The sequence below is a fragment of the Notamacropus eugenii genome, chromosome 7 (assembly GCF_028372415.1).
Source record: "Notamacropus eugenii isolate mMacEug1 chromosome 7, mMacEug1.pri_v2, whole genome shotgun sequence".
Lineage (NCBI taxonomy): Eukaryota > Metazoa > Chordata > Mammalia > Diprotodontia > Macropodidae > Notamacropus > Notamacropus eugenii.
In genome coordinates this window covers 2304877-2325064 of record NC_092878.1, presented here as the reverse complement: position 1 = coordinate 2325064, position 20188 = coordinate 2304877, and the positions used below count along the sequence as shown (strand labels likewise).

At 37.8% G+C, this 20188-nt stretch overlaps 1 protein-coding gene across 2 annotated transcripts in view; it reads right to left on the bottom strand.

Annotated features, from left to right (window-relative positions):
• Positions 1-2034: 2034 nt before the first annotated feature.
• SPPL2A (signal peptide peptidase like 2A) overlaps positions 2035-20188 on the bottom strand; it is a 64445-nt gene continuing 46291 nt past the window's right edge. Inside the window, exons 11-16 of one of the 2 annotated variants that reach the window (XM_072623273.1) lie at positions 15670-15726; positions 15397-15450; positions 14886-14988; positions 13288-13362; positions 11640-11800; positions 2035-2356 (exon numbers count right to left, since the gene is read on the bottom strand). In XM_072623273.1, the coding sequence (XP_072479374.1) occupies positions 2285-2356; positions 11640-11800; positions 13288-13362; positions 14886-14988; positions 15397-15450; positions 15670-15726 (522 nt within the window). In that variant the 3' untranslated portion in view covers positions 2035-2284. The remainder of the gene's footprint in view (positions 2357-11639; positions 11801-13287; positions 13363-14885; positions 14989-15396; positions 15451-15669; positions 15727-20188) is intronic. The other variant, XM_072623272.1, reaches the window with a different exon arrangement.

Sequence of the window (20188 nt, the reverse complement as noted above, 5' to 3'; positions counted from 1 at the left end):
GATTAGGTCACTTTGTACAGTGCTCCTTAAAACGATCAAACTTGAGTTTTACCTTCTTTAATAACTGCACATTATTTTTACTTAACTTGTTAAGTTATATTCGAGTTCTTGCATTGATCAATCTAACTTTTTAAGAACACACTGCCTTTGATGATAGTTAAAAATAACTTCCTATGGTTAAGTTCTTTTGATAGTTTTAACTAAAAGTAAGTTTTGCCGTTGAAAGCATTGATAAAGCCAATGCTTAGAAATAAAGGAAATGGTACCAGAGGGCTCACATTTTCAAACTGGAAAACATCTCAAGAAGTAGAAAGATTATCAAATTAAAATTATTATAAATAATTACCTCAATTATATGAAACAGAATTTTTATTTTAAGGCATATACAACAGAAAAAAAATCACAAACTTGGCTTAATGTGCTAAAGCAGAAAATGATAATTGCCTATCATGTTTTTAAGGCTTTTACTGTCAGAGTTTAGATGAAATAGTGCTTTTGCAAAAGAATCTTTAGAAGGAAAATATTATTGACACTATACATCAAAATATAGATGAAGCTTCTCAAGCAATTTTATCTTAATCTTTCTTTCACTATCAGAGTATGCCAAATAAACTGGATTCTCAGTAAGAAACCATTTTAGGAAGCCAAGCTTAATTGTTCTGTCCCAGATAAGGCATTCGTTAAGAACCTACAAAAACCTAGGTTCTGGTCCCCAGTATGGCACTAACAAGCCTTAACTTGGCTCACTAACTCTCTGGACTTTAGTTTCTACATTTTCAAACTGAAGGGGACAAGACTAGAAGATTCTTAAGGGTCCCACAAGTTCTTAAATTCTGTGGCCTCTGATCATTAAATACACTAAGAAAAAATAAGCATCCTGGCATTCAGATGACTCAAAGGGAATTGTTTTAAAAAGCTATGTTTAAATCACTTTAGCCCCCTCCATTGGTAATTAACTTATGCAAAATTAAACATTAAACCAAAGAACTGAATTCCCTTATAGTACAAATTATGTGTGTCATTTCCTGATCTTTGAAAAAGAGAAAAATTAGCTATGGCTTAGTAATACTTTGTCCTTAAAAATAGAAGATCCTAGCCACATATCATACATATTTTGTAAATTATTTACTGAACTATGCTATCTTGGCAGTTGCACAATCACTTTTTGTTTAGGAATTCACAGGAAGAGCAAAAGTGAAAAAAAAAGGCATAAAGGCAATTTTTTGACTCACTGACTTCCAGGAGACCTGGATTTATGTCTTTGGATTAATTGCCAGATTCCTAATTCAATAAGCCTTAAATCATAGAATATCAGAACAAGAATGAACTTCAAAAGTTCACCTAATAGAATCCTTTCCCAGGTGAGGAAACCAAAGCAGAGAAGTCAGCGTGGCTAGAGGGACTACAGCCGAGGCTCTGGACAATTTAGTGTTCTTTCAATCACACTGCACTTTGTGTATTACCAGGCTACCGTTTGCCACCACATGATTACAGTCACCCAAGCCACATCGGATGTTCATGAAAAAATGAAAGTTACCATGTCAAGATATGACAAGCTATTAGAAAACAGATTTAATTTCTGATGTCAGTGACTAAAATCTTAGTCACCTATTTTTTCAATAGCTCTTGGAAGAAAGGTTATAACAAGATATTTTATATTAAATTCTTAACTTGGCTCCCAATTTTAAAGTTGTCTTTCTTGCACTATATTACATAAAAAAATAATATTTTGTGTATATTCCCCAAACTCTAACATTTTATGCCCAGCTTACTTGAGAGGATCAGTTATTATTAATTTAATTAAAAAATTAGGGAACTGCTTTCTTTTATATTTTAGCTATTTCTATATGTTTATAAGAACTAGTAAGATATTTGTATGATTCTTTTACAGTACAATCTGTTCAAAGGCTCACTGTGATAAAAATAGCAGTTTGTCACTAGTCATGGAACCAAATTCAAGCCAGAAGAAAAGTATTTATCCAGAGGCCTAGGGGCAAGATATGCTTAAAAAAAATATTCTGCATCCAATGCATCTGAAAATTGCACAGGCCATATGCTTTTATTTAAGGTGAAGGCACAACTAACATTTTGGCTCTTAAAATACACATTAATTATTTGTGCTGTTCTTTGAAACAGCTCATAAAAAAATACATATGCAAGCATTACAAATTATTTGAGATTCTTTCAAATTTCCCATTCAAAATTCGTATTTTTAAAAAAATCAAACTTCATTGTCTATTTGTAGAAAAACGTGTATAACAGATTATTGCAGGTTCACCTAATGTCACTGTCTGATACTCTGTTGGTCAGTTGTCCCATTTTCTTCACCAGCTCCAGAGTCCAAGTTTTCCATTATCTAGATACAAAAGAAAATGAAAAAATTTCCACATTTTCCAATTTTTCAGTGAGCTGATGTAGAAAGCCCCTACTTCCTAGAAGGACATCACATGAACCCTCAGGAATGGAAGGTGTCCCTTTGGCTAAGAGGTACAGGTAAGGAGAGAACATGTTCTAGACATGAAGGACACCTTCATGTGAGATGGAGTGCAAAGCTTGAAGCACATTTATTGAGTAGCCACCCTTTCTATTTCCTTTTTGACTGATCAGGTGCTCCTTTCAGAATGTGACCCCAACTCCCACCATCTTACCTTCTAAAAGAAAATGAATTTTCAAATGAATTTATAGAAACAAATGTTCTTTTAATGCACTTCCTATCCCTTAACATCTTTCCAACAAAAAGAAAAAAAATTCAGGTTCAAATACAAACGCTAAACTTTTAATAAGCCCTGAATATCTTATAAAATTTACAAAAGGAAACAAAATATTTTTCTTAAGTTATTACATCTTCAAAAAGACATAAAACTAATGACAATGTAGACAGAAGGAATGCAAAAAAAAAATGTGTAAAGAGACTAGCTCAAATTGGGGATTCTTCTCTGAACTTGAAAAGTGTTGATTTGGCCATTTACAGATAGCTATTCTATTTATAAATGGAGTGTTCTCAAAAAATTGGGCCATTAAATATTCAATAAAATGATAAAACTGGAAAGGTGCTGATATCAATATTTAAATGGATGTTCTGAGTGCTTTTACATTATCACTTGTTAGTTTCAGCTTGTGACTTCTAAAAATAATAGAAGTCCTTGTGACATTTAGCAGAGCCAAGATGGATGGATTGTAGGATGCTGGCCAGCTGGAAAGCTATTTCCCATTCAGATAAAAATAATGACAAAAATGGAGGCTTTTAAGCCAATGTTTCATGGACATCTTTACGACAAAAATAAAATGATTCTCTAAAATCCTTTATGGATCTCAATGCATCAACAAACCACTGATTTTTCAAAGGAAAACACACCATTATACATTATGTGAGTCAGAAACAAAGACTGAGTCAAATCAAATAAATGAAACAGAAAAAAATTGTTTTATACTTAGAAACATATTATTCCATGGCAACAAATACGTAATTTGCTTTCTCCAAGTTAAGAATGCTTCGATGAGCCTGAATTCTTGATACAGTAATTTACTACTTCTGTGCAGAAAAGACAAGATACGGTGGAGAATTAAGACTAAAGAATAAATCCCTAGTTTTTTATGCTCTAAGCACCGATGTAAGCAAAGTCTGCCCTGTGAATCACGTAGCTTACTCTCCATTGGAATGTGAGCTCCTTAAGAATAGTGCTTGCTTCATTCTTTGTACTTGTACCCTTACAGACTAGCATGGAGTTTGGCACATAGCAGGTGCTTAATAAATGCTTCTGATCAGTTGTTTGACAAGTAGGAAGCCTACATAATAGAGAAAAGTCATGGAGTATCTATCATGGAATCCTAAAATCTTACCAATGGGAGGGATCTAAATGTCATCTAATAATATAGGTGCTTCCCAAGCAGTAGCTGTCATTCACATTCAGCTCTGTATATCTATCTTTATGAATGCTTAAGAAGTGGTAAAATATTGCTGACTTTCAGCAATTTTTAAATAAGCAATATATCACTGTATTCCTTTGTGTGCTGAAGGGCTTTTGGTCTTAAAGAGTTCTTTATTAAAACAAAGATACCCAACATAGACTCTGCTTTGAGGGTAAATCTCTTCTGTTATTACTGAGTCACAAAAGGCCATTAATTTGTAAGATTCTCTCTAACTAGGAAACCTCTGTGGGTTATGAATGCAGGATAAAGATTTTGGTTAAGGATCTGAAAGACCATGACACACTACTTTACTCCTTTGTGCAACAGAATGATGACGAAAATGGTCCGAGATGAGGGTGAGTGTGATGGGAGAAACATACTGTTGGTTTGTATAAGTAATTAATATGACAGTACTGAATAAATGACTGCCACTGTAGAAGTTGGAGTAGTTAAAAAACAGAATTACAAAGATGAGTTTAAGAATTCAAAAGATAGGAAAAAAGCTGGGAGCTAAATATAGATGTTTCAAGTTGAAATTTTCTTTGTCTTAGCAAACCTGGAACATTTTTCCATTCTCTCTGATGAAGGATGGACTTCACTTGATACCAGCCAACTGTGACCTACTGGCAAATGTGACATCTGTGATGCCAGAACGCTGTCACCCAAATGAGAGTGTACATTCCTTTCATTCAACTACGCCAGAAATGTCTGTGGGGTCATTCAGCTTCTTCACAAATTATGAATTAGCACTTTATCTTTAGCACTCTGATCGCTGTTATACGTAGCAAGTAAAATACCTTTATTCCTCCAACTTCCCTTTCAAATATTTTTATTGCTTAGGTATACAAGACACAATAGTCATTGACTATAGCAATCTACTATTTGATAAATCCAAAGACTCCATCTTCGGGGGTAAGACCTCATTATTTAACAAACTACTGGGAAAACTGGAAAACTAGGCAGAAACTAGGCAAAGACTAACATCTTACACCCTATACCAAGATAAAGTCAAAATGAGTATGTGATTTAGATATGAAGACTGATACTATAAGGAAACTAGGAGAGCAAGGGATAGTTTACCTGTCAGATCTATGGATAAGGGAGGAATTTATGACCAAACAAGAAATAGAACAGGCAGTTTTCAGAGAAAGAAATTAAAACTATCTACAGTCATATGAAAAAATGTTCCAAATTACCAGTGATGAGAAAGACAAATCAAAACACCTCTGAGATACTACATCACACCTATCAGATTAGCTAACATGACAAAACAGGAAAATAATAAATACTGGAGAAGATGTGGGAAAATTGGAACACTAATGCATTGGTGGTGGAGTTGTGAACTGATCCAGCATTCTGGAGAGCCATTTGGAACTATGTCCAAGGCGCTATAAAATGGTGCATACCCTTTGATCCAGCAATACCACTTCTAAGTCTGTATCCCAAAGAGATCATAAAAATGGGAAGAGGACCCACATGTACAAAAATATTTATAGCAACTCTTTGGTGGTGGCCAAGAATTGGAAATTGAGAGGATGTCTATCAAATGAGGAATGGCTGAAGAAGGTGTGGTATATGAATATAATGGAATACTATTGTGCCAGAAGAAATGATGAGCAATCAGACTTCAGAAAAACCTCAAAAGACTTATATGAACTGATGCTGAGTGAAATGAGCAGAACCAGAAGATCATTGTACATAGTAACAGCTACATTGTGCTATGACTGACTTTAATAAACTTAGCTCCTCTCAGCAATGCAAGGACCAAGGACAACTCCAAAAGACTCATGATGGAAAATGCTAACCACACTCAGAGGGAGAATTCTGGAGTCTGAATGCAGATGGAAGCAGACTATTTGCTTTCTTTTTCTTTTGTTGTTTTGCTTTGTTTCTTCTTTCCCATGGTTCCTTCCATTAGTTCCATCTTTTTTTACATCATGATGAATGTAAAAATATATTTAATATGAATGTATAAGTAGAACGTATATCAGAATGCATGCTGCCTTGGTGAGGGAGGAGGAGAAGGGGGAAAAAATTTAAAACCCTAAATCTTATGGAAATAAATGTTGAAAACTAAAACTAAATTATGCTAAAAAAAAAATAAAGGTTGAAAAAATTAAAAAAATAAAATGGGGAAGAAGATGAGGTAAAAAGATTCTGGGTCTCATCCACATTTCCAGGAGAGAATGTTAGGTGACTTAAAGGCATTTATGTTGAGCATTTCCTATTTCTTTTTGAGTTACACTTTTAATTAATCATTTTTAAGGATATTAGAAATCATATTTGATAACTGTAAATGAATCATTAATTCATCAAAGCAGATCCAATAGGATCTCTGTTTTGAGGCAGATTAAGGTATAAATGGTATCTACAATTCTTGAAAGGTATACAGTTTATATTATATTAAGGTATATATTTTATATTAAAAAAGTTTTATAAGTTAATTTAAGTAATTTTCACTAACTCAGACTTGTGTCTCTTTCCTAAACCTCTTAGAAGGGGCTTACTGTAGTGCAGAGTAGTAGGTAGGTGGAAGGTATTTATTTCAGCTTGCGAAAAAGATGATTTACGGGGGACCCTTTCATTTCTCTATAAAGAAAGCCTCTGCACCGGATGCTCAGGCTGCCAATCACACTTCCGACAGAACTTGCCCAGTGTGTGCCAGCGGCAGAAACATGTACAACAGTCACAGTGAGTTACTAATCACACTTCTGGTCACTGTTCCTCTCTCTGTTCCTCCTCATCTCCTTTCCATGGATTTGGTACAATGCTCCTCTTATTTACTTTCTCTATGGATGCTATATTTGTACAGTACTACCACCTGAATTAGATATACTGATAAGTAGAGTAGATCTTAGTTCCAAAATTCATGACTAATTTTCATTAAATTCCTAAAACGCTGGGACTCTGATTCATGGCTTCCACATATATAAATAGAAACGAGGTCCGAATGTGGCTGCTTCCACCCACCTCCTTTTCTACGTCTTATGACACAGCAGATAAAGAAGACACATAATTATGGGACAGTCCATAGGAAATGATCTACAAGGTAAGGGCAAGCCTTACTCTATATAAACGGTTGCTTTTCAACATGACTTAGCAGATGCCTCAGTAATCTCCCTTTCTCACATGACAACCTTCCATGCCTTCTTATTGACTTCAAGTCTTTCCATTAATCTTTCAAATGAATGCATAAATGAAAAAATGTAATAAGTGCTTACTATATACCCAGCACTGTGATTAGCCTTGGGGGATATAAATTCAAAAGAGAGGCAGTCCCTTCCTTTATGGAGCTTACACATTAATACAAGTAGGGAGGAACATACTGCCACATAGTTTAGATTAGTTTTTCCTAACAAGGTACCGAAACTATCCTTGAGACAGGTTGGGCTAGTGGTGTCTCCTGGTAAACACAGCACACAAGACTTCTGTGTAATAAGGAGACAGGGAAGCTGAACCTAAGTAAATCAATAGTTCCTGAGTGTCCTTTCAATGCTGTGGCTAATTAAACTTCCATTTATTAATTGTTAGCTATCTATTAGTTTCTCATTTTGTTCTGAACCTGAAGCACCAGATGTTCTGGCCTATGGGGCCAGGGTGGGATTGGAACGGCTCTGAAGTGGGGAAAGGGTGATGCAGAGAAAGGCAAGCCCAGGGTGGTCTCTTTACTTATTTAAGGTGGGAATGGGTGCATATTGTGAGACAACCTTGTGCCCCAAAGGGATTACAGGGAGAGAGGGAAAGGGAGGAGGCAAGAGAGTAAACTGTGGGTATTCAGCAATTAGAGACAGATGTGAATGTGCTTTGTCTTTAGGAACCATAAATATGATAAACTATCATGTGACGAATTTGTATCATTTTTGTATTTGGGCATCCATCAGCTGTGGTAGGTCTGAGTCTTTCCCAAAGAACGGAACACAAAAACTGTCGAAGAACTGTTCTGAAGGAACACGTTCGGACTTTTACATTGTATTGGGAAATTTTTATGGGTATTCTCTGGTTAAAGGCACTGGGAGAGACACATGAAAGGATAATGCTTGATCTTCTCCAGGAGTCTAGCGATCTTTCTAGAAATCTGGGATATGGACAAATGTGCTGCATGGACAACAGCTGATTTGCTGAGGACAGGAGGCATTCTATTAATTTAAAAAGAGTAAAAGAGACTGCTTCCATTTTTGCTTCTGTGAACCATAATTTTCTTTCTCTCTGGGACTCCTAGTTAGGGATAGGTGAATCGACTCCCTGCAGAGTGGATCTTAGGACATGTTGCAGCATGGGAAGGGAAAGCATGATCACCCTCAAAAGTGTCCGGCCTAGCCCAGGGTAAAACTCAGGCTCTGGTAGTGGCAGCTACCTGGTTCTGCCATATAGAGGTAGCCCTTGGACCGCAGCATTTGTAGCAGCACTTAACCTGGCATAGGACATGGCACTAAATCTTGGCATGGGGGCGGGTACAGCCATGCCTTCCCAGAAGAGAGGAGTGGAGAGTACCAGAAGCTAAGCAGGCAATGGTGTGGGCACCAAGGAATGGGTACTGGTTTGTGCCACAGCAAAGGTAGGACCCATGAAGACCTTTCCTTACTGAATTCTAGAACAGGTTGGGCTCGCCTAGATTGCTGCCAATACCGTAATCATTAGTCACTGGTTTTTTTCTTCTTGGGGGTGACTGAGAGTAGCACTATTGTAGTGCTACTGGGAAATGTAGTGTTAAAATTTTCTCCTCAACTCCTTTGGAAGAGGGAAGCAGAGGCTTTTATAGGGACATTTATTTAGTATTCCCCATATTCTCCTCCTTTCTAATGGAACTCCCAATTCCTGGCCAGTGGATCAAGGAACATGGAATAGGAAGTGGTACAGGATGAATCTCAATCTTGAGCCTAGCACTGGGACAGGCTGCATGCATGACTTCTTAGCTACCTTTGTAGAGATGACCCTGCCCCAAGATGAGGATCAATGACTGTGCCAGAAGTCTCATCATCTGTGCTGTGGCCTTGATGTCCCTGGTGTTGCTCCTGTCCATCATCACCGCTTTCCACTGGGATTCCCACTGTGAACTGCAAAGATTTGGTATCACCCACCACATGCCCCAGATTGTTAAGATCTGGGACTTGGTCCTTCTTAGGGATGGGGGATGATGACACTTGGAATTTCTGGTCTTCATTCACTTACGGAGTCAGTCACTCCTTCATGGGCTCATTATATTATTTCTCTCTCTCTCTCTCTTTTTTTCTGCTTTTCTTTTCTCTTCATTAAGCTCTTCTTCTAATGCTACCTATAGGAGACTTCTAGTATCCCTGAAAGGAGGGCTGCCTAGTAATTAATGGCTCTAAAACCATTTAAGTGGTGGAAGATACTCTAAAAACCTTTGGAACTTTGTCACCAGGTGGTGAGGTGTGGCAGGAATATTATATGCCACTCAGACTAGATTAACTTCTCTTTCCCATACAGAAACTCTCCTTGAGCCTTAACTGACTCAGGAGACTAAGGCTCTTGCCAGTGATATAACTTCCTGGTGGCTGGGCAGAGCGGGGGGTGGGTAGGGTTGGGTGGGGCAGCACAGAGAGGCAAGAAATTTGAATGTGAATCAATGCTGTGTCCTTGCTGAGTGTTTCTACGCCGTGGTTAAAGTCACTCCCTCTTAGTAAAGGTCAGGCAGTGAAGTGTCTATGAGTGTTTTCTGTCATTCCAATTCTGAACCTGAAGCACCAGACTAGTCTGAACCAGGCTGGGCCCACCATAGGGAGACAAGGCCAAAAAATCACAGCCAAGGGTTTGCTCCTGTTGTGAATCTGGTGACTGCAACTACACAGCAAACAACTGACAGACCTCCACAAGTCACGGGATTGATGATTTGATTGCCATTCAAATGAACATCAACCCAAGCCAGAAGCTTTTTAGGTAGAATTTAATGGGGACCAGCACCATGTCTGGCCAGCCACCTGCTACTCATCATTTTCACTTTATAATAGTATGACTTATTTATTTTTTGAAGACATCCAGGAAATGCTAAGACAAGATCTGAGTTAACTCTTTCAATGTTTATTTTTTTAGCCAACAAAATATTAATTATCCTTGTTAAACTGGACTTCTTCAAAGTGATTGTACTTTGAAAAGAATCTGAACTACCAACAACTTGACAGTAATCCTTTGTGATATGACTGGACCAAGTTGTTTCTCCGCTGTGCACTAACTTTTTAAATGGTAAAGAATCTAATAAATGGGCAAAAATTCTGCAGGGTGATTCTGGGATATTAAAGTAAATCAATGCGAGGAGAACATATATTTTAACATTTAAAGAGTATAGAATATTTTATTCAATAATTTAGATTTTCCATTGGGGGATCTTAACCCCCACTTGGGAACAATGGGAACAATGGCCTTATCTGAAGCTCCATGGAGATTTCATAAAGGGATTAAACATCAAGACACGAGCAAGAAGTAATGGGAGGAGTTTTCCTAATTTTATTCATAATGGATATTGCAAATACTGATATCACAGACGTGACATGGCCCAAGGATTCTGTGTAATTAATTCTCCACTTAAGACAAGTGTTTAGCTCAGAACATTTCCAGAGAATTCTCCAACTTTTTCACCACGCCCTCATTTTTCTTTTGTGTTTTGTCTTTCCCTGTTAGTCTAGAAGCTCTTTGAGGGCAGGAGCTGTTTCTGTTTTTCCCTACACTGGTATCTGCAGCACAGCGTATGGCACACAGTAGGTGCTTCATAGATATCTGTTGACTGGCTGGCAATATAGCTAACTGGACTTGGAATATACTCATCATAACATGGACCGAAGCCATGACTTTGACCTTAGTAGCAAAGTGCTTCTATCTACAGTTTCCCAACTATTTTCAGTCATAGCACATTTGTAAACACTGTGTGGGGGAGACAGGAGAGGGAGAAAAGAGAGGACTGAGCTTCAGGGAACTCGAGAGGAATTTCATTTCAATGAAGAGACAGTCCAACACCCAACATGAACAAGTTCTGATAATGAAAATTTCTTCTGCCCCAGGAATTCACAGGCTAGCTAATATAGCACTTAAAATGGCCATCCCTGCTCTGTCTCCCTCTCTCTTTGTAACCAAACTTAGGATTTCCTTACTGTAAAAAATTCCTAGAAAGGAAAGTTGTTCTTGTCAAAGCTGGCCCATACCTGCCTAGGGCAGAGAAATTAAGTCATTTGTCCAAGGTCATTTTCTATGTATCAAAAACAGGACTTAACCCAGGTCTTCCATACTCCAAAGCTGGCTTCTTATTCACTATGCCACACTGTCTCATCCTGAAATGTTTTTATAAGCACCTTTAGGAGCTGAAGAGCAGCTAGTTTAGTTTTATAAAATGAATGCTTTGGCTACGTATGGAGCTTAAAAGTTAATTTTAAGTAAAGTTATATTTTCCATGAATCATGTTTCTGTATGTCTGAAGACATTTTTAGGAACTTGAAGTGGTTTGTTTTCTGAAGTGGTTTCCCTCCTAATCTTTACCTCCTTTCCAAAGGTACGGTTTTTTCAAAGGATCTTCTAAGATTTTGCTTTTGGCTTCAGATACAGAGAGGAAGCTATCGGAAACTGATGATGTGGCAGGCGGGCAGCCACCAGAATATTCAGCCTGTTTCTAGACCGTCTCCATGACACACCAAGTAAGCTAGGAGCCAGTGACCAGTCGATGATGCTAGCTCGTCATAAAGGTAAGTAAGTCAAAGTATCAGCACGCAAACCTAAGTACATACCTGGTAGCTGTTGCCTTTCCAGATCTTCTTCACTTCCTTACGTCTCCACGCAACAACCACAACTGTGATAAGTGTGCAAGGTACTAGGTAGAGAAGAGCTGGCTGGCCCTGCTTCATCAGCATAAGAACTATAAAAGTGAGCACCATGCCCACAGCGTAGGCTGCAGGACCAAGAATGCCACATTAGTCATTTCCAGTTTGAAAATCACTAGACTTTGTATTGAAACATCTTGAAGACCCCGGCAAACTAACTTCTGTTTACAGTTTTAAGACTGTCCTACCCCATGCTTTTCGAAAGCTAATCCCACAATCTCCTACAATTTCAGAAACTGATTAGAGTGTGTAAATAGTAAATAGCTCCATTATTCATCAGTAATGCTTCCGTTATCTGGTATCAGCAGACAAGGAATTGTTCCACAGTCCAAACAATTCAAATGTGATTATTTCATCAAGGGACAATACTTGTTTCAAGTACTTTGGATAGTTAAAAAGTACGACAGATGTGCTGACTCCTCAAATGACAGGAGAAAAATATACTGAGAAACAGTAAGCTTTTTTGGATGATCCAAAGTAACCATTTTGAACACACAATCACAGAATGTTAGAGGTGGAACAAACCTTGGAGATCATTCTAGGACAATCCCATAATTTTACTGAGGAAGAAACTGAGGCCCAGAGGAATTAAACCATTTGCCCAAGGTCGAAGAGCTCCCTAGTCTAGTGCTGCTTTCATTATATCAGAATGCTTTTTGAAATGCTATATGTGATACTCTTAGGGGTTACTGAGAGATACAGAGTTGCTTGACTCTAGACAATATTTTTAAAATTCTTTGGTTTGATGCTTTGCATTTTAATTTCCTTTAAGAAAAAGTTCTTCTTATCCTTCTTACTGTTAAGACTATTAACTATATTTTCCTGGAAGTGTGGTTGACTATAATAAAGCTCCTTCTTTGGCTTGTTTTGATTTTCTATGGGTGAAGAAACCAGATCAGGGAGTTTGTTATAACTGTACCTAAAATGAACCAAAAGGTTGTGAGTAAAGGGTAGAGGGGGCATCCTGGGAATAAAGGGTATGTACTTTATTGTACCTTGGATGGCTGTTCAGAAGCCTTCATGGGTACTTCTTGGTTGTTGCAAGTGTACTAGATAGTTCTGCAGTTCCAGGATAAGTGAATTCCTGATAAATGAGTTACTATATTTTATATTTACATGAATCTTCTTTTGCTTTCAAATCTATTTTGGGTGTGGGTAGTAAACTCAGAGTAACTTATGATTTCTTTGGCAGAAGGAACTCCCAATTAGGAAATTCTTTTTTACCAAAGAAGAGCTTGCATTTGCTCTACCAATTAATAGCTTTAGGAAGTTGCCTGGAGGCACTGAGGAGTAAGTGAAGTGATTTTCCTGGGGTCATTCAACCAGCCTCTTTGTAAGAGGCAAGACTTAAAATCAGATCTCCCTGCCTAAAAGGCTGGCTCTCTGGCCACTACACCAGGCTAGCCTTCTAAAATCTAATTTTTTGCTTTGACTTGCCTATATTCACCCAGCTAGTTATGAGCACAATGAGAACTGTAAACTGTGTGCCTTAGCACCTAGATCCCCAGACTTGCCTATACAATTGTGAGTCAAAAAAGGAAACAAAATAACTTACCAATTACACAGGAAACATAGTAGATAGAAGAACCAACATGGATATCAAATCTTCGACAATAAGCAACCAGGAGACCTAAAAAGCCCAACAAGATTAATTTCTTAAGAAAAAAAAACCCTTTAAGATGAATTAAATTATGTATGCATTTCAATATTATCATGGCAGTAAGGAATCTTGAACTCTATAGACCATAAAAGGCTATCTAAATTTAACAAAACTTGAAAACACTAACCCCTAGATCATGTTAAGCGGGTCCTCTCTCCACTGCCTTTCTAGAACTTTGTCCTCCTCTCTTGAATTGAGAATATTTTAAATTTCTGTTATATTAACTGTGACTATAGGTAATCCTTCCTTAGAGGAGGATTATACCTTATCCTCATAGGTACTAGATTATATGATAAAAAAGGCCTATGGTCATAATAGTATAAGGAAGTTGCAAGTTTTAATTTAAAAACTTAAAAGATCAGTGAAATATTAACTCTAGTTTTATAGTTGTACAGAAATAACCAGTTTCTTTTTACTTTTTTATTACCAAGATCATTTGTAAAATCGAGTCTATGAAGAATTATCAGAACTGACTGTATAATAAATATTTATACACACGAATGCTCAGCTAGCTAACGCACCCATCATGTACATCAGTGGTAGGCTTGAAATATAATTGCAATTTTATTTAGTCAAACGAATTTCCTCCTGTTGCCTGAATTCACAGAAGAAAAGGTTCACTTTTATTATTACTTAACTTATTTAGTTTTGTTCTCTGCTTAGTGAAAGAGGAAGGTTTACTGTAGCTGGCTGCCTTCTATTCTTTCAATTCTTGAATCACAATCCTACACATGCAAAAATAACAGTATTTCATCTCTTTAAAATGGGAAATTAAAATGTAAAATTAAGCCATGAATTTTTAGCCAACTCATTATTTTTGAAATTTTAAGTTGTCTTAAGGTCATACCATAGAAATGGTTCCCTACTTTTCCAGTTCTGTGAAAAGGGAATTGCCAAGTGATCATTCTAAGCAGACCTATATTGTGTTAGCTTCCGTTAAAGGAATGCCACAATCTTCTCTCTTCCACTGGCCATGCTGACAGAAGCGCTAACTAGGACCTTTCTTTTTTAGCTGAAGGGGATCACCATGGAACTAGTACCTTCTAATGGCCTGGGTTGCTTCATAGGCATCTGATGCATAGACTGCCCACGATCACACATGGGCTATACCTCTCAGGAGATGTCATTTGTTGTTCTAATACCGTGTATTCCCTATATGCCTGAGAGCGCTGTCTTTTAAGAGTCAGGCAGAGCAGTCAGAAAAAGAAAGAATAATTAGCTAATATCATCATGCAACTAATTCTTCAAGCATATTTCTCATTATTCTGCCCTGGTTATTCCAACTCTTACTAGATCTTCTAAGCCATCTTACGTTTGAAAACAGAAATCTAAAAATATAACTTGTTTTATAGGCAACCTTCAGAATAGTACCTTCTCTCTAAACCTATAGTTAAAATGTAACTTACTGAAATTCAAGGGTAATATGAAAAACAAGTTATTTAAACATCCATGTTAAAAGCAAAATAAAAAAGTTATTATAGACAACTGCTCACCTGGAACAATAATGTCTCCAAAACCCAGTATTGAAACAGGTGCTAGACATGCACTCATTGCCGAGAAATGGATCAACCTTGGTACTTTGATCACGACTGGCAACTGCAGGAGGAAATGCTGACATTAAGCTGCATCTGAATCTTTAACTATCACATTTAAAAAGCCATGTACTGCCATTAGAACTACTGTTCTACCCATTTTAATTGACATTGAAAAAGAATTTGAAATCAGAGGACACACGTTGAACACGCGCACACACGCATACATATGATTTACAAAGCTTGAAAGAAGCAGATTATGTAGTTTTATAAAATGAAACCCATCACACACATAGGACTAATCCTATGAATCCAATCGTCCCACTGTCTAACTTCAATGACCAACAAGATGACTCAGGTCGTGAAACAAGTTAGACTTTATGCTGGCCATCTGTTTTTCCCCCAAAGAAGAATCTTGGCTCAGAGGGTGTGATTTAGAATCCAGTGAACATATCTGAAATACAATCCTTACTTTCTCATGGGGAGCTGAGGGCTGAGCAGTGGCTTCCACCAAGTTTCCACCATTCTAGGATGAAACCCAAGTCAATATGTATTTAATAATTTTAAATGACTAAAAAGTGGCTATATTTTGTAAGAAAAAAATTATACCTTAATGTGCACTACATGTTCATTGAATTAAATGAGAAGACAAAATCATTAATTGCAGACACTATGGAAATGCAGCAAAATTGATTGTGCACACACACTCACTATGAATACGCATCTCTGTGTAACACATTCCTACCTTTTCACTGCTTCCAAAAGGTCCAGCTGCAACTTCGATCATGATGCTTTCTCCATTCTGTTCAATGGAAAAGAGCAAAGTTGTGCCTTCTAAATGATTTAATGATTTGCCACTGTTCTAGAACAGAGCCTCTATCTGGTTAATATTTGCTGAATGAATAACCAGGACAAAAATAATCAGTTTCAAGATAAGCCGCAAAATGCTTTTTCTCAATTCAACATTCATGGAGAACCAAACAGAATGTAGTCACTGAATACAAACACAAAAGATGCCCAGCACGCTTGTTCTTCGGACGATGGTGTTGATAAAACATCAGGGACTGACAGATTATAAAATGCACACAATTTAACAACGCAAACCTAAGTATTGTCTGTACTAACATATAATTCTGATATTCACAGTCAACTCTTCGTCATTTGCATCAATAATAATGAACAACGATAAATACAAATCTTCCATATTCACCTAGCAGACTTCATGTTTATACTTTTATTTGGGTATGTGGATGTGGTTCTCTGAAAAGTCACAACGCTTATTACATAATAAGGAAACTATATTGTACAACAATTCAATGACTTTCTACACATTTTATGTTGCACATTACGCCTTAATATTTGCTGCATATTAGCCCCAAAAGAACTGGAAAGCTCCGTAAACCTTCTGACCTTGAAAGTGCTCACTTATGCTCCTTCTCTTCCCTTTCCACACTCCAAGCTGGAATTAGCATTCTCTCCCCCCTTTTGGTCAAAGCTTCTGTCAGAGAGCTCAGGACGGAAGGGGGAGAGGAGCAAAATAAACTTGTGTAAATGGTTCCTCGAGATGGAGCTGGGCATGGAGTTGGCAAACACTCCTCAGTCACTGAGCTGAGGATGCTGTGGGATACAGGTCTCAAAGTTCTATCATGTCAAAGCAAAATAGGTTATGAAAGTAAATAGAAATTAAAAACAAAACCTATGGTATTAAAGGAAATGTTATGACAGACCAAGGGTTCTCCCTTAACTTTGCTTCCAGGATGGGAAAAGTAATGAATTGCTTTTTAAAGGCTCTTTTTGCTCCGGAGCTGGGCAGCAGGAGAAATGAAATTGCCAGCTGTAGTGACCATGGTCCTGTTCTTACACAGGAAGAGCACAGCTTAGCTTACTTCTTTAAGAAAGCTAAGGACTTTTTTCCTCTCAAAAAAATACTGACATACGGGATATCTCTCTGGGAGACTGAGGAAGACGAATACATGGGATACTATGGTGATATAAAACAAAATATCGATGAAAACTTACTAAAAAACCAAACTGAGGACATCCAAAACTCTCCATCAAACGTCCCTCTTCTATCCTTGGCACCCACTCTTTCCTCCTTCCCTCATTTTGAATCTTGGCTCAGCTAGTCATTATTTATGATGTAGGAGTTAGACTTTATGATTCCCAAGGTCCAGATCCAAGACCCAATGATTTCCAATTCACACAAGACTTTTCAACCTGCAAGTCTCACTAGTAGCTCAAAATCACTCTCTCAAAATTTTCCTTTTGAAACTTGCTTCTAGTTGCTACTTCCCTATTTTTGTCAGGGGCACCCCAATTTACTGAGTCTCCTACATCTGAAACTTGGTGTAATGGATTCTTTGACCTCCTTTACCTCTCATATCTAATCAGTTAGCACTTCATGTCTATTCTAACTACACATCACTTCTGCAATCTGCCCCCCTCCTCTCTATTCCTGCTGCTACCTAGTGTGAGGGTGCTGGTATGTACTATTTGCCTAGACTAGAGCCTCCTAACAGGCCCTCTGCCCTTCACTCATACCTTACTTCAATCCAGCCAATCCATCTCACCCTATCCAGTTAGGATGACCACCAGATTAATCTGTTATATACACAGTTCTGCTTCAATAACTCCACGGCTAAGTTTTTCAGTAGATCCTATCACTTTGGTTTCTCCATTACACCTCTCCCATATGACTGAAATAGCCTCCCATTCAGCACTCTCTCCACTCCAATTCATCTTCATTCAGCTGTCCAAGTGATTTTTCTAAGCATAAGTCTGACCATACTACTCACCTGTTCTAGTGGTTTCTCCACTGGAAATCTCTTCCAGGATTAAATATAAAGTTCTATGTATGGCATTTAAAGCCCTTGAAAACTTGGCTTCTTCTTCTGCTTTCGGTCTGATCACTTACGCCCCTCCACACACTCTGTATTCTAGTTACAGTGGGCTATTTGCATGTACACATGACATTCCATCTCTCAACTGCCTGCCTTTGCAATGGCTCTCCCTTAAACCTGAAATGTTCTTCACCTCTTCACCTTTGAGTCTGCCTGGCTTTTCCACCAAGAACCAGCTCAAATCTCATCTGCAGGAAATCTTTCCTAAGCTTGCCTTTGAGATGACCTTCTAGATAATTCCTTATATATCTTACATGCACCTAGTTATTTACGTGTTTCCTTATTGAATGGAAGGTGTGTTCCTTGTGGATAGTTGTTTTTGCCTTTCTTTATATCCTTATGAGGACTCAGCTCATCCTCTGCCTTCTGTCTCCCTCTCCCCTTCCTTTGGGGTTTACTGGTTGGATTTCCCTCCCTCTCTCCCTCCCTTCTTCCCTTCCTCCTTTCCTTCCTTTCTTCTCATTCCCAAAACCTTAAACCCAGTGCACTCTGAAGCTCATAGGTTGGACAACAATAGGTCCCTGCCCAAGCTCCACCTAATGGCTGGCTTGGAGTGATTATCAATAGTAACAGTTTCTCTTTCCCTCTCGGTATGATTTAGTTATTATTATTATTTTTTTTGGCTCATTAAAAGGGCCATTCCCTGACTACTTCTTAAAGAGGTCTGTTCACTCAGTGGGCATTAACTCTCTCAAAATGAGTATGCCAAAATGCCTAGCCTAAAAAGGCCAAGGTCTCCCATTGCATCCTGGGCTATCTCCAGTTTTCCTAATGAATATCAGGCCACTGGATCCAGATGGCTCAGCAGGAGAAAGTGAGGCTGGTGACCTTGCACAGTCCTCCCTCACTCAAATCAAAGTCAAGTGCAAGTCATGTCATCATTTCTCTGATGTCATGGTCGTCTTTGAAAACAAAGGAAGACCACAACTACAACATCCCTAGGACTTAGCACGATGCTTGGCAGATAGTAATATTGAATAAGAGCTTGTTAAAGGAGAAGGTGACAAACTAAACAGATGCTAAGGTTATTTCCTAAATCTCATTTCCACATCATAATTGAATTTCCATTTTAATGGATTTCCATTTAATGATTCAATTTGCTAGTGAATTCTGGACACCCCAAAAGGAAGTCTCTAAATACATGCAATCCTATATTCCTTCTTCTATACCTACTTGCCTACCTGCTATTAACCTATCAGGCTCATGGACATGATGTAGCACTTCCAAGGTTCAAACCTTCTACGCATAACAGCAAAAATGGAAAAGTTAAGAATGAAATGATCTGAGATTAAATGAATGGCTATGTGATGAGGTGACTTCAACAGCCTAAGAGTGTAAATTTAATCCCAATATAGAAAATTTTAACAGCATTCACTTTTTTTGTCACCTGTAATTTTATTGAAATGAATGTGTTGCTAGTAAACATTTCTAGTGTCCTGGGGCTAAGAACAGTGGAAAGCAAAAAATTCTTTACAGTTAGTAGAAGGAAGAGGGAATACTTATATATATATATATATCTGTCTTTCCTCCTCAGGGCATATGATTACAGGGTTCTAAAAGTGCCTAAGAAAAGGACCTTAGAGGTTATAAATCTGCAATCTTTCTCTGTGCGCTTTCACGTTGATTTGGTATGTGGTAGGGGGCGTGTAGAGAAATGGTTGATATGACTGAGATAAAGAAAAGTAATGCGACCTGAGGATAACAACTTATTTGGTGAAAAGGACAACACTGTAACTGTAAAAAGCTCAGCTCCGGCTCAGCTCTCCCAATGCATGCTTTGCTACATCTATCTATCCATATATCTTTCTCTCATATTAATAAGTGATGAAACGTAAGATATTCCCTTATAGAGTGAATATCATCTGACAAGACTCGAAAAAATCAACGACTGTATTGTGTTATGATGATTCAATAAAGCCCTACTCCCATAGGCCAGATATTGAAACAGCTTCGTTATTTTCAGTCTGCCACCATAATGGTATTTGCTGTAATGGGTTTGATGCTTCTTATAAATGCATGCAACAGGTTGTAAGCCCTCAGCCTGAGAAGATATGGTGGGGCTCTATTATGTCCTAGAAGATAAGAATTTTAATAAAAACTTGTATTACAAGTCAGAGCACCATGCACATACGCACTAATATTATACTGACCTAGGACAAGTGATCCTTAGCCATTGAGGCTCTAGGAAAGTTCCTTATTTTTAGTCACATTTGCACTGACGCTGTTTAAAGATCAAATGAGAGAATGCATGTTTTTCATGAACCATATAACGTTATCTAAGTGTGTTATTTTTTCCATTCAAAATGTAGCCTCATCACTGTGGTATTTATAAAAGTGAAAGATGCTAGTAAAATATTGTGGGCT